The 15259-nt window shown below is 36.4% G+C and overlaps 1 protein-coding gene across 1 annotated transcript in view; it reads right to left on the reverse strand.

Moving 5' to 3' along the window:
- Positions 1-15259, reverse strand: part of LOC107711563 (arf-GAP with Rho-GAP domain, ANK repeat and PH domain-containing protein 2-like) — a 122222-nt gene that overhangs the window by 48164 nt on the left and 58799 nt on the right. Inside the window, exons 10-13 of the mRNA XM_016516552.1 lie at positions 13679-13785; positions 7662-7861; positions 5266-5351; positions 4719-4901 (exon numbers count right to left, since the gene is read on the reverse strand). Coding sequence (XP_016372038.1) covers positions 4719-4901; positions 5266-5351; positions 7662-7861; positions 13679-13785 — 576 coding nt within the window. The remainder of the gene's footprint in view (positions 1-4718; positions 4902-5265; positions 5352-7661; positions 7862-13678; positions 13786-15259) is intronic.

Genomic DNA, 15259 nt, shown 5'->3' on the forward strand with positions numbered 1-15259 from the left:
TACGGTAGCAATGTTTTAGGTTTTACGGTTTTAACTTAAATTTACAGTTAAATACCGTATTTTCATTAACTGATATAATGTTAATATACCAACTTATTGAAGTACTGAAATCTGTTTTGTAGCTTTGTAATACACTGATAACCACCAAATGCAGGTGGTGATGAGGAAGTCACATGATGAACCAAAGCCCATCACAAGCAGCTTTTAAATAATAACATATATAGAAATTGCACAGTGTCATTCACACAAGCACCAAACACCATCATGGTAACACACATGAAACTGAAATAATGCAATAAACATTCATTTAACAACATTAGGTGTAACACACAACCCTAATATACAAAACTGATAAGAAAAAACTAAGAAGAAACATAGTTATTTCAACAAAAAAACATCAAATTTGAAATGTAACACAGGGAATTCTGGGAATGTCAATTTACGGTTATTCACTGTAAATTATACAGTCTTTTTCACTTCCAAAAACGGTATACTACCGTAAAATTAATGTCCAATACATGTAATGTCCAATACAGTTTTTCACCGTATATAGTAGGGGAATTTACCGTTAACCATTTAACAAGTTTTTACTGTAACATTTTTACAGTCTTTTACCGTTAAATTCACGGTCATTTTTTACAGTGTACCACTACCAAGTACAGAAGAATCAAAACATCTCAGACTACCAGTGAAAATTATTTTATAATTTCAAATGATTTTCTTTATGTATTTTTTCTTTAAAAAAAAAAAACATTAAAAAGTTTGAAGTTCGAACTTTTTTTTTTTTTTTTAAATTATTTTTAGAAATTATTAAAGCAAAGATGCATTAAATTGATCTTTCAAATTGTTACAAAAATATATTACAAATAAATGCTGTTCTTTTCAATGATTCATTGAAGAATCCTGAAAAATATGTATCATGGTTTCTACAAAAATATTAAGCAGCACAACTGTTTTAACACTGATAATTTCTTGAGCACCAAATCAGCAGAGTGATTTCTGAAGGATCATGTGACACTGACAACTGGAATAATGGCTGCTGAAAATAAATTAAATTTTAAAATATAATAAAATACAAAACTTTTTTTTTATATAATAACATGTCACAATATTACTGTTTTACTGCATTTTTCATCAGATAAATGCAGCCTTGGTGAGCATAAGAGACTTTTAAAAATCTTACCAACCCCAAACGTTTGGTTGGAAGAGTATGTTATTAGCATAACAATTTGAGTAAAAAGCTGAACTGGAAATAAATAAACAAATATCAGAATATTTAAAGGGGTCATATGATGCTATTTTAAAGATCATTATTTTGTGTATTTGGTGTAACAGAATATGTTGACATGCTTTAATGTTCAAAAAACACATTATTTTTCAAATACTGTACATTATTGTAGATCCTCTATGCCCCGCCTCTCTCAAACGCTTCGTTTTCTACAAAGCCCCCTCCTTTGACAAGCGCAGTCCGCTCTGATTGGCCAGCTGACCCAGTGCACTGTGATTGGCCGAACACCACAAGCACCTGTCGGAAATGTAACGCCCCTTACCATAATCGCGAGCGTCAGCTTTCAAAGTAAATATCAAGACAGTTAATAATGTCATTAGTTTTACCATCAGTTCAAGCCCGAAAGGGCAACAGAGTCGCGTGACAGACACAGTGATGATGTATTACACAAGCCGCGGTTAAGACAGCTGACGTGCTATGATTTCTGACAGGCAGTTCACTCTCCTGTGATGTGACCCTGTTCCCCTCACACACACACACACACATGACGGGTTACTCTGTGCTGCGCAAAACTCCGCATTTGAACAGTCAATAATAAATACTTAAACTAGTAACAAAACATACGTACAGTCGCTGATTCAGAAGCGCCAGATTGTCATAGTAAAGTCGGAATTACCTCCTCTCCTAGGTTCACGAAACGGTCGTCCATAAAATGCATTGCTGTTCTGTTGTAAGTAATCTTAAAGATTCCTAAATGCATCTACTTTCGGAAGGCCAAATAAAGTGCTTTTGCTTTCGCCTAGAAACACACAGCGTCTCCCTGACATGCTGCTTCAACACTAACTGCGGTTACTGAAACCACGCCTTCTTTCTTTGCGTGAACATTTGGGACTCATTATGCAAATATTGCCACATAGTGAGGTAGATATGTCGGGGCGTGTTAGAACGGCCGTTTTAGGTAGGTGTGGCTGACTCTTAACTTTTATAAAGAATATCTCTTTGGATTTGAGACTTTAGTCTTTGCAACTTTACAGATCTTCTTTATGCACCAAGAGCTTGTAACACTCCAAAGAGAAAGGAAAACTTGAAATCGCATCATATGACCCCTTTAAGTATTTTGGTTCGCCTCTTTTTTAATGATAGCAACACTTCACATGCTTTAACTCCACAAGTTTTGTGTCAACCTGATGATCATTGTCTCCAGCATTATATGAGATGTATGTACAAACAGTCACATGATCAGTGTCACTTATTTATTTACTTGATGACAATACTAAATTTAGACAAATAAAGTTCATTTTATATTTTATTCTATTTTTACATTTTATTTTATTTTATTTTATTCTATATTTTATTTTATTATTATTTTATTTAATATTTTATTATATTTAAAAGTTATTCATAACTTTTATGTAATGTACCAGATTAAAAAGTATATAACACCAGTTCCCTTTCATTCGGTGTCTGGGTGACCTTAAAATGTTCTTCCAATGACATAAACCCCAAGGTTAGTGTGTGTGTGTGTGTGTGTGTGTGTGTGTGTGTACATGTTCTCTAGGTCACATTTGCTGAAGAGACTTTCTGGAGGTCACTGATTCTAATTGGAGTTGTGGACTATAATTCAGATAAAGACACAAACACACACACACATTCACATATACACCCATTGACCCATATACACATACAGTACATGCATACTCTATATCAGGGGTGGCGAACTCCAGTCCTGGAGAGCTGCAGCCCTGCAGAGTTCAGCTCCAACCCTAATTAAAACTCACCTGCCTGTAGCTTCCTAATAACCCTTCAGACCTTGATTAGCTTGTTCAGGTGTGTTTGATTAGAGTTGAAGCAAAACTCTGCAGGGCTGCGGCTCTCCAGGACCGACTTTCGCCACCCCTGCTCTACATAATCAAACAAATACAACATAATGATAATTATGCCACTGATGGCAAAGACTGAAATAAAATTCAGCAGCCATTATTGTAGTCTTCAGTGTCACATGGTCCTTCACAAATCATTTTTGGAGCACCAGATTTGGTGCTCAAAAAAACATTTCTTATTATTATTGAAAAACAGTTGTGCTGCTTAATATTTAAGCAGCATACATTTTTACAGCAGTCTTTAATGAATAGAAAGTTCAAAAGAACGGCATTTATTTGATACAGATTTTTCTCTTTTTTATAACATTATAAATGTCTTTACTGTCACTTTTGATCATATGTGTGTGTGATGCCATTAAGATGCCTTCTTTATGAGATGCCATTAAGATCTGCAAAAGCTCACAGTTGAATGGACACACATAAACATCCATTTGTTTTCTATTATGGTGGGGACTCCTATCACACTGAGCAAATTATAATTTCTATCTGCTAAATCTGACCTTCACACAAACCTTTCTGCATATAAACATATTAATTTTCACATAAATTTGCATGCTTATTAAGCAGTTACTTTACTTTGGCTGGTCCCAACGATGCAGGCACTTTCAGGTTTTACTTTTACAAAGAACTTCTTCTGAACTGTTGTTATATCTCATAAACTCAAAACCACTGCCTGCCAGGCTGACTACTGCTTGAAACTTCAGGCTGAACGAAAGTATCAGACAAGAGCTAAAATGAAAACTTAAAGACATATATCACATCAGGGCTTAAACAAAAACTTTGAGAGCAGGGAAGATTTTTCTGGAACATTTTGTTTGTGTCTGTCCCAGACGCACCCTTCCATTTATAATCTAATCTCACTTCTGTATGTACCTGCACTGTATTCTTTTATCTTCCTCTCACTCTCTTTGTCTCTCTCTGACACACACACACAATCATATAACTTTTTTCAGAAGAACCCCTGAAAACTCCCCAGTGCTGCTCTCATCTCACATACACCTAATCCACAGTTCCAATCCTCTCTCCCCCTCTGTTCCCTCTCTTTTGCCCCCCTCTCCAGAAAACAAAAGCAGGCTTGATCTGTGTTAGTGCTGACGGGGAGGAAAAACAGCATCTTTTGGCTTAGGAAAGAGTAATGTGGACAAACTCAGTAGGAACAATCAAAACACACACACACACACACACACACACACACACACAGATACAGAATAATTATGAATTATGCACAAGAAACCTTGTTAACTCATAACACATCCAATTATCATCTGTTCAATTTCTTTAACATCCTGTCAAAAAAAAAAGTGTTTTCCAACTATAACTTTACAGCACTTTGTAGCTATGCAAAAAGAAAGCAGAATCTTAGCATGGTTTTATAACCCTGGCAACCTGCTCTGAAAATTGGAGAAAGCCAGTTACCATGGTAACCCTAATTTACACCTGGGCTACCAGGTGAGCCACAGCAGCAACAGATGTATATACACACACACACACAGCCGCCAACATCTCCAGGCCTAATGGGCCTTTTAATGAGGTAGAAAAAAATAGCACTAATCCAAAGGCCAACGTTAGCACACAGAGTCTCTCTCTCTCTCACACACACACACACACACCTTGTTGAGTTCCTCTTGAGTGTTTAGACCTTCTAGAACTTTCTTGTACTTCCTCTTTTTGTACTTCCTGCGGATAAAGGATGCACGCTGCTCCGGCGATGGCTGCTTGCAAAGCTCATCCTCTGGGGGAAGATTTGCTTCCCAGAAGCTGTTGGAATTTTTATTCCCAACATCTAAAAACAGCTAAAGAGAGGGACAGAACGTGAGGACAATATACTTCACTTAAAAAGTAAGATCACCCAAAAATTTAAATTCTGCCATCATGCCCTCATGTCATTCTAAACTCAGACTTTTGTTCATCTTCAGAAAAAAATTCCGATATTTTTAATGAAACCATTTCATCCCTCTATTGCCTCCATGGAGTGGACTTTCAGTGAAGGGAACGAAGTCTCTCAGATTTCATTACAAATATTTTCCTTTGTGTTTCAAAGATAAGCAAGAGCCATAAGGGTTCGGAATGACATCAGGGTGGGTAAATATAAATCTATAGGATTTATAGATTTATAAAATCAATATGTAAGTAGTGACTACCACAACAGATCGGTACCTCAATGAGCTCGTTGGTCCATATGCTGCTGTCTAGCTTCATACTGCGGACCTTTGAGATACCAGGACCCAGGAATCGATGCTGACCTGGAAATAGATACTGATCTGGACTATTCACATCTAAAACAGACAATGTAAAATTCACAAATACAGATGTTAAAACTTCCTGTTAACTGAAAGTGTCCTGCTTAACCTCAAAACTAAGCACAACTTCACACTAAATGGTATAAAGCAACAACTCGTATGACACATATACAGACAGAGTCACACACTCATTATTAATTTCATCGTATCCTTTTCAGGCACTCTTTTCTCCAGCCTGCCACAGCTATAATTGCAAATGAAAGGCGCGAAAAAGCCATTAATTGCTAATGAATCATAAGTAATTCATTGTGTTTGTTGGTCTGCGCATTTATTTCGCTGAACTCCAGGCACCGTAGTACTTGTTGTTTATGCGAGAAACAGATTAATTAAACATGGCAGGGAGAACACATATTTGAATATGGAGTGTGTGATTTTCCGGCATAATTAGCAGCATTTTAGAGTACCAGTTTGCCATCAAAGATCATTAGAGCCACCTGAGAGCCGACGGGACTAAAGATGCTTTGTGTGCGTGTTACTGTGTGTGCATTAAGGGCACTCGTTAAAGGTTTTGTAGTGCCATCTAAGAAAACTTCTAAGACAGAAAAGTACCTTAAACACAGCGTTTGCTTCAGTGAAACCTTATTTAAAGCATCAAAAGAGAACAAAAACCATCAGAAGGGTGGAGAAATTTCTCTTTGTTACCTTATTTGAAACTATTAAAAGAAAGAGTGAAAAATGTGCATACCAGGAGTTTCTATGGCAACCACAGCCTCACTTGAGGAATGTCTCCAATCACAGAGTTCGATTTAAAGAGCTTATTGCAATTACATGCGTAAAGAAACAGACAAACCCGAATATATGTCACACAGCCAGGGATGCTGATTGATATCACAGTGTGTTAAAAGATGAGAGGTGGGGTAGAAAGAGAAAAAAAAAAAACAAGTGGGAAAGTTAGATAAGTATTATAAATGTGAATATGGATCATGAGAAAGAGGAAATAACTTCACCTGTCTCTCTCTTTCATACCCTCTCCGTCTCCCACCGAAGACAATTTGCTCTCATTTAATCGTTAGCTGTTCGTTATATTCCCAGTATTTCGCTCTCACTCTCCTAATTGTCGGCTGCAGAAGCGCAGCTAATTAAAGTGTCTGTGCCATAGATTCCATGAAGGCTGCGGTGCACATTCAGAGAAAGTGTCTCCCCACTCGATGGCTCACTCAGCAGCCATTTGCACACGCTCAGCCAGTGGTTCCTCCTGTATTGTGACCTAATGTAACATTAAATGACTGCATAACTGAAATAATGAGTTAATTTATGGCGTCAGAGGGTGGTCAGAATAATCTAAGCAACGACAATATCGGGGAAAAGAGCAGAGGAAGAGAGAAGAGATGGAGTAAGATGTGTGTGTGTGTGTGTGTGTGTGTGTGTGTGTGTATGAGTGTGTACGGTACCTTACTATACTGAGTGAAATAGAGGAAGGGGAGAGAAAGAGAAAAAAGATGGCTATGAAGAACATTTACTCTGTACCTCTAAAGTACAAATAAAAAACAAGTTTCCTAAAAACACGTGTTGTGTCAAGTTCTCAACGACAAGCAATTAGTCTGTCCATGCTGAACTGTGGTGTAACATGACACAATCACAGTCAGTGAGAAGATATTTCATATTTAATGTCCATTTGCTGTGGAAAAGTTTGGTGTCAATAAGATTTTTTTAATTTGTTGATCACCAAGGCTGCATTTATGTATTGGAAAATACAGCAAAAACAGTATTATTGCGAAATATTATTAAGAATTAAAATAGATATTTTCTATTTTAATATATTTTGAAGTGCAATTTATTACTGTGATGGCAAAGCTGAGTTTTCAGCAGTCATTACTCCAGTCTTCCGTGTCACATTAACCTTCAGAAATCACTCTAATATCTGAAACTGGAAATTGAATATTTTTTTGTTGGAACTGTGATCATTTTTTTTTTACTCAATTAAGTTCAAAAGCAATAGTCTTTGTTTGATTTTCTTTTCTTTTGAAAATGTAAATATATTTGTTGACAACATAACTTCACTTGATTCATTTAATGAGTCTTTGCTTAATAAAACCTAATTTCTTTTAAAAAAAATCATACTGATCCTAAACTTTTCATCAGTAGTGCATGTGGAGTGAAATTTTGAACCAATTTACACAGAAGACACAGGAACCATGTGAACTTTTATCGCTTGATGCTTTAAGGTGTGTGGTAAAGACATTGCGTGTTTCATGTTCCATTCCTGTTGTGTCCGTTCTTGATCTGCTCTTTGTGTTCATAATTGTTTCTTACCTGCACAATTCTTGCAGATGACCACACATAGGTTGATGGAGGCCCATTCCGGCTCAGGAGCCTGACAATCGGCGCACTTCCTGTTGGACTTGTTGAACCAAACCTTCTCAAGCACCTCGTAATTGCACAATGTCTCTACGATGGACTCTTGAACTGCCTCTATCCATTCCTCTCTCTCACGGTCCGACTCCACTGTGAAACTGACACAAATAACACAAAACTCTTACATAAATTTTATCAGACTGATTTCACATCAAGTATTATAGTAGGTGATTTAAATAAAGGCACTCGCTCTGCTTTTTAAAGCATTATTGACTCTGATCAGCTTTTAATGTTTTCACCATTCATCAGCTAAATAAATTGTTCTGAAAGTGATTCCAATAATATCATTCCTCTGTGCCTATTACTTTAAATTTAGAATGATTTAAAAAAATAAATAAATACATCTTTATTGTTATGGTGATTGCCCTTGGTATGAACGGGCCTGAAGGGGTGGTCACATTCACCATTGTTTGGCTAATTTTCATGGGCAAAATCCAAATCAAGAATTTCATATGAAGGTGAAAGATTGCCCCACACAGATTTTACACATTTCGCTGCTTGGTTTGAAAGCGACTTCTATATGAGCAGGGCTTTATATATCGCTACACTATTGACAATAGAAAGAAATTTGGTTAATGTTACAGCACCTTTTATGCACTGACATTAAAGGTACATCTCCCTGCATGACTTTCTTCTATGGAACACAAAAAGAGAAATTCTTAAGACTGTCACTCTTGGTCACTCTTTCTCATGTACTACAATAAATGGAGACTAAAGATTTTATAAAAAGTATCATAAAAATAATCATTAAATTTTGTTCACAAGTTCTGCAATGGTTACAGCTCACTGAAGGGAAATTACATGACTTCAGAAGACTTGGAATACAGCACATAAATAATATTGACCATTTATGACACTTTTATGGTGCTTCTATGTCTTTTTTGAAGCTTGAAAGCTTCAGTCCCCTTTCATTGGGATTGCATGGAAAAGAGCAATTAACACATTTTCAGAATTTCTTCTTTTGTCTTCCATGACAGCAAGAAAGTCATAAAGGTTTGGAATGATATGAGGATGAGTAAATGAATGACAGAATCCACATTTTTGAGTAAACTATCCCTTTTAGTTGAAGCCTAAATCGGGTACTGTCAAATTTTAAGACAGGGCCTGAAATCCTTCACCATCAGTTCGCTAAGCCCTGACTCAAATATAAGGAGTCTCTGTGTGTGTGTGTGTGTGTGTGTGTGTGTGTGTGTGTGTGTTGTGTGAACAAAATATGTTGTGTTAAACATAAAACATAAGATATTTATTTTATAATTAAAAACAAACCCAAAACTAGACACAAACTCAAAGTTCTATTTGGTTAAGTTCATCCTGACCTAAAACCAAACCGTTTGAGTCCCACTGGGCCCAGGTCAAGTAGCAGACAAATAACAATGGCAAACACAAGTTCAGTCTAAATGTAAAACCAGTAATAGCTCTGAATCTGCCTTTCATTTCCATTATGACCCCCTCTGTGCCCATTATTTTAAATGAGCACAGAGACCTTGATACGTAATTTCTTTGAAAAATTCCAATTATTTTGCTAACAACTAATGCTAAATAGTCGGCCAGCCTCATATCGCTCAACGTTCAGAACGCAACTACAAACAGATCAATATTCTGACCTGTGCACAAAAACAAAGCTAAGAGATAAAGAGGAAAAATCTTTAACAATGCGCACCAGCCAAGGAAAGAAAGCGATAGCTTTTCATTGTTTGTTGTTGTTATTGTTGTGTCTTTTTTTTTAGCAGGGGAACTACATCAGTCATAAAAGGATCATTAAAAAACAAATACGAAAACATCGATTAGGCCTCTGCAAATGGCTGCTTTGTTGGAAACATCAGCTTGTGTGGGGTCACAGGTGAGCGATGCCTGTACTGTACAGCCATTATAACAAAGCTGATATTTATAAAGAAAAAAAAAGAATGAGAAGAGGAAGAAAAAACAGATCAATAATGAGTGTGCTTCAGATAGATAGTATCAGAGTGGCAGGACAGTCATAATGAGAGAGTGGCTGCTAGAAAATAACACAGCAGGCAACAAACTCTGAAAAAATGATACTAAAAAGGCTCAAAAAGGAGAAATTGATGGAGTTTTCTCTGCCTTTAGTAAATCTCACACCGTCCAGCTATGCAAGCACTCAATTTCATTATATACAGGTAGAAAAGTTTCAACTGTTTGACACTAATCTTTTCGCAAAGTTCAGCCGTTTAATCCATATTTTATTGTAGTTGGTGCAATCACTTATACTAAGAGGTAAAACTCCTAAGTAAGAACGCCTTGATAAATGAACCAAGACAAAAGTTTCACATTTCCTGAAATGTTACAAACTAGGTAGTGAATGTTATAGTAAGTAGAAATGTTTTTGTTTACTCACTTCGTGTTTGGTTAAAACAATTCAAGTATAATTCCAGTTACAGTTGAGAGAAAAGTTATGAATACTTTATATTCTATAAATCTGGAATTTTGTAGTAATGGTTCAGAAACGGTTATTTCTATAATGGTGCAAATGCAAACATACACTAGAGCCCTGCACGGGACTATTTTCTTAATCCTGCTCCCGCTGAATTTCCGTCGACCATTACCGCCCGTTCCCACAAAGTGTGTGTGTTCCACTCCAGCCTGCTCACACAATTTTTGTGTCCATTCCCGCCCGCTCCCAAATATTCTAATACTGTATACAATTTCCGTGCATCAGGGAGCCTTATCAATATGCGGGGTATTGAAATCGCTCTTGAATGAGCTCTCGCTGTTCACTTTAACTTTCAATTTTGCGATCACATGCACTCAGCAGCTTGTGGTAGAAAACCTTTGAGCTGTGTTTATGGATCAATGTGCAGAACAGTGAATGTAAATATGTATTACAGACCTGGCAACCCTGTCTGTATAAAGCAGAGCAGACCCTTTCAGTTAAGAATTGTAGCATACGTTTTCCAGCTAACGACAGTGGGGTGGTGACACGGTGGGCAAGTAATGTAATCGTTGTACGACCAAACCGTGTAACACTGACTACCGCAGCAAGCCTAGCGTTTATGCAACTCATTCTTGTTATGTGCCAAATCGCGGGATCCATGCAATATTTTTTTGACTGCCCACTCCCACCCCCAGCAAAGGTAAAACCACCTGCTCCCACAAGATTTGCGTTGGGTCCCGTGGGATCCCAATCCCAATGCAGCCTTCTAACATACTCTCACCAGCCACTTTATAATGTACGCCTGTCCAACTGCTTGTTAATGCAAATATATAATTAGCCAATTACATGGCAGCAACTCAATGCATTTAGGCATGTAGACATAATCAAGACGATCAGCTAAAGTTCAAACTGAGCATCAGAATGAGGAAGAAAGGTGATTTAAGTGACTTTGACCGTGGCAATGGTTGTTGGTGCCAGACAAGCTGGTCTGAGCACTGTATTTCAGAAGCTGCTGATCTGCTGGGATTTTCATGCACAACCATCTCTAGGGTTTACAGAGAATAGTCAGAAATAGAAAGAATATCAAGTGAGCGGCAGCTCTGTGGGTAAAAATGCCTTGTTGATACCAAAGGTTAGAGAATGACCAGACTGGTTCAAGCTGATAGAGGGGCAACAGTAACTCAAATAACCACTCGTTACAACCGAAGTATGCAGAAAAGCATCTCTGAAAGCACAACACATCGAACCTTGAAGCAGATAGACTACACAAGCAGAAGACCGCATCGATGGCTACTTCTCTAAACTCAAACATGTTTCTTAAACATGGCAATGAGTTCACTATACTCAAATGGCCTACGCAGTCACCCAATCCAACAGAGCACCTTTAGGACTACGTGGAAAGGGAGAAACACATCATGGATGTGCAGCCAACAAATCTGTGTGAAGCTATCATCGTCAATATGGACCAAAATCTCAGAGGAATGTTTCTAGCACCTTGGTGAATCTATGCCACGAAGAATTAAGGCAGTTCTGAAGGCAACGGGGGTCCAACCCGGTACTATCAAGGTGTAGCTAACAAAGTGGTCGGTGAGTGTATTTTAATCTTTGTTTTAGGATGTGATTAATATGATTATTTTTTTAACCAATAGACATCTCTCACTTGTGATTTAAAAAGTAAACAAATATCCAAACAATACATTAAATAAGTTGCTTTACTTTTTAAGTCACTTGGAATTCACTGGTGCCTAAATAAGTTTCAGGCCCCGAAGCAGAAAAGCTTCATAATGTTATATACCCTCCAGCATAGTTTAACTTTTGAATAAGATTTTGGAGTAAATACAGCCATTTGTTTTCTACAAGCAACACATTTTATATTCTTTGTATGTTGTTTAAGGACTCTTCAGCACATTATTGAACTTAGGATTGTAGGACGCCCTCTCCTAGGGAATGTAGAAATGGTGCAGATTTTTGTCCAGGAGTAAACTGCCTGACTCTGGATTATGGGGGCCCAAAACATCCTTTCAAAATTCTTCCCAGAGTTATAAGTATCTCTGAAATCCCTTTTGCACTTGAATACAATGCAGTTGTGAAGAGCAGATCAACAAAAGTTTTTAAAATGGCAGAATAGGTAAATCCCACACTGGAACAGCAATTACCTTCTTTTCAGAACTCACTGATCTTTGAGGTTTGCATATTATCAACAGTGTTGGGAAGGTTACTTTGGAAATGTAATAAGTTACAGGTTACAAGTTACCCTAATTAAAATGTAATAAGTAGTGTAACTATTTCAATTACTTCATTAAAGTAATGTAACTGATTACATTCGATTACTTTTTGATTACTTTTCTAAATTTCTAACGAATGTTTTCAAATGTTAATCATTTTGAAACATTTAAAGCAGGCAGGGTTAACTTTACAGTAGTACTCAACACTCATCGATGTCAGAATCCTTCATCATTTGAATTAAGATTATAATAATTTATTTTTAAAGCACGTCCACCACAAAAGCACCTCTTTTTATTTTGAGATCGTTCTGAGGTTAAATATAGATTTAAAACCATAACAAGAAATAGTTTAATAGCTATGATACTGTTTTTGAAATCAAATCTTTGCATAGCTATGACAGGATGTGTGTGTGTACATTTTCATAAGTAACTGTCATTTAATTACACATTTTTTTCTCAGTAACTGTAACTGATTACGGTTACATTTATTTTGTTACATTAAATTCCATTACATGTAACTAGTTACTCTCCAACACTGATTATCAATTGTCACTTATTTCAAATTCTTACAGTATGACTATGCTCCAAACAACAATGAGTTTTCTTGCCGTCTAATGTCTACACAGGCACACACACACACACACACACACACACACTTGAGGGACTTAACTAATGCTCACAGTTGATTCCAACATCTTCACAGTACACACAAATGGGATTGAAATGTCCCTTATATTAGACAGATTTTTTTAAATAGAGAAAGAATGAAATAAAATACATTTATAATTAACATATCATTTGGCTAGAGGATAAAATGCTGTCAAGGTAAGCTGCACACTCTGGTTTTAAAAAGTATATATGATATTATGCAAGCAAAAATGCAATTTTTATTAGAAGTTAATTTTCTAAATAACTATTCTGCAAATGAAAGCATTTGAAATAATAGCATGTTTATGTAATCAGAATCTGTATTTGAAATTTAGAGCATCTCTGAACTCATAATCTGGAGGCATTTGTGTAAATAAATTATTATTTACACTAAGAAAACGTAATCTTCCAAGTCTGACCTTGAGTGAAACTTAAAATAATTAAGTAAAGCATAAATTGTGTTAAGAAAGTCCAGGTAAGAAGCTTAACTCTGTTTGAAGGTCACCTGAAATCTGTCTAAAACAACATCTACCAGTAAATTTATGGTAATATTTTATTTTGATAAGAGATTTTCTTTCTTTTTTTCTTTTTCTTTCTTGTTTTTCCTGGCCTTATGCTAATATACAGTATATAATATTTTAGCAGTTTACCAGAAGGATTTGAAAGGTGTAGTGATCTCAAATCCTTTCCTCTCAACTTGTTTCACACACGCAGCCGTCAGGTCCACCACAGTGATGGCCAGCCCTGCATTAAAGTCCTGTGAAGAACCAGCATAAACATCAAAACACTCAGTTTTTCATATCCACTTTTTAAAATTCCAACATCAGGAACTGAAATAAAGAAATGAACATAGTAGAGTAAATGAAGCAGATCAGTTACTGCTATGACAATGGACCAAAGCATTCACAATCAAACATTCTGTGTGTCTGTTTAGAACATTGTAGCTGGAGTGAATCAGGTGAATAAGGAAAAAAATAAGCTAACTATAAAAATATTACAAATGCAAGGAAACTATAATGTGAGAAGGGTCAAAGGGCGCACAGAACAGACACTGAGCTTACTGGAGGGTGAACACCTGCTGACCCATAGATCAAAGTCTGAATGAATGAAGTTTATTCCACACAAGAACAAGCAGAAAATACACAACAAAATTTCTTTACAGACTTTACCAAATACTTCAAGGAAAATGGCAATATGAAAACCTCTCAGAGGAACAAGGGATGATTCTGAGAGGAAAGGATAGGGTACAAGAAAAAAGGAGGTGACAAAAGTCAAAGGCTACTGTACCATCCCTTTCAAGACACTATTTATTAGGGGTGTAACGGTACACGTATTCATATCGAAAATTTTTGGTACGGGTCTTTTGGTTCGGTGTGCATGTGTACCGAACAAATACAGCATTGTTTTAACCACGAGTGGAACTTAATTGGAAACTTCCAGTTTTATATATTGTTTATTGATAAGAAACAAAGTCTCATCTTTCAAATTATGTCCTTTTTTCTTTACCTCAATGCAAGTTATCAATGTCCACAGCTCATTATTTCACGAGAGAAATGAAGTCTAGAGAAGAGCATTTCGCGAAATATTAGACTTTATAATCATTATACTTTACTTACCTGTTAGTGATGTCTTAATTATTTAATGTATGCTTAAATAAATCTGTTATGAAACAAGTTATGAGAGCCACTGTGTAAATGATTATATTTCAACAAAAAATTTAATGTTTATAATTTAAAAGTTAATTTAAAAACTGCAGTGTTGATTATTATATTTAAAATAAATAGTAATTACATTTAAGTTTGGGCTCTGTTGTTAATTGTAACCTTATAATAATTTAGAGCATAAACTTTTTATCCCTAAGAAATTTTTAATTATAATTAAATTTATGTAAAGAAAGAGCAATTTTTTCAGTAAACCACTTGTAACACAGTTGTAGTCGCGGGAAGAATGAGGCGGGAACCGGCGAACATTTAAAGACTTTAATAAAATAAACAAACACAAAATGAAAGTAAAGCGGCAGCCCCTCGCGGACGACTGCCGCACACAAAACACAAAATAAAATCCAGGCTTGGTCCTCTTTCCGAATATTTTTGGTTACCTTGGTTACTCGAGAAGTTCAGGGAGGCAAAGGCGCGCTTAGCGGCCTTCAGTCCTTCATTTCACGATGGTCCAGGTCTAAGCCCGAACAGCATAGGGGTCCTGGTCCGTCTCGGTCTGAGGATCAGAGACGG

This window comes from Sinocyclocheilus rhinocerous, unplaced genomic scaffold (genome assembly GCF_001515625.1).
Source record: "Sinocyclocheilus rhinocerous isolate Xijiao unplaced genomic scaffold, SAMN03320098_v1.1 scaffold837, whole genome shotgun sequence".
In the NCBI taxonomy this organism is placed as follows: Eukaryota; Metazoa; Chordata; class Actinopteri; order Cypriniformes; family Cyprinidae; genus Sinocyclocheilus; species Sinocyclocheilus rhinocerous.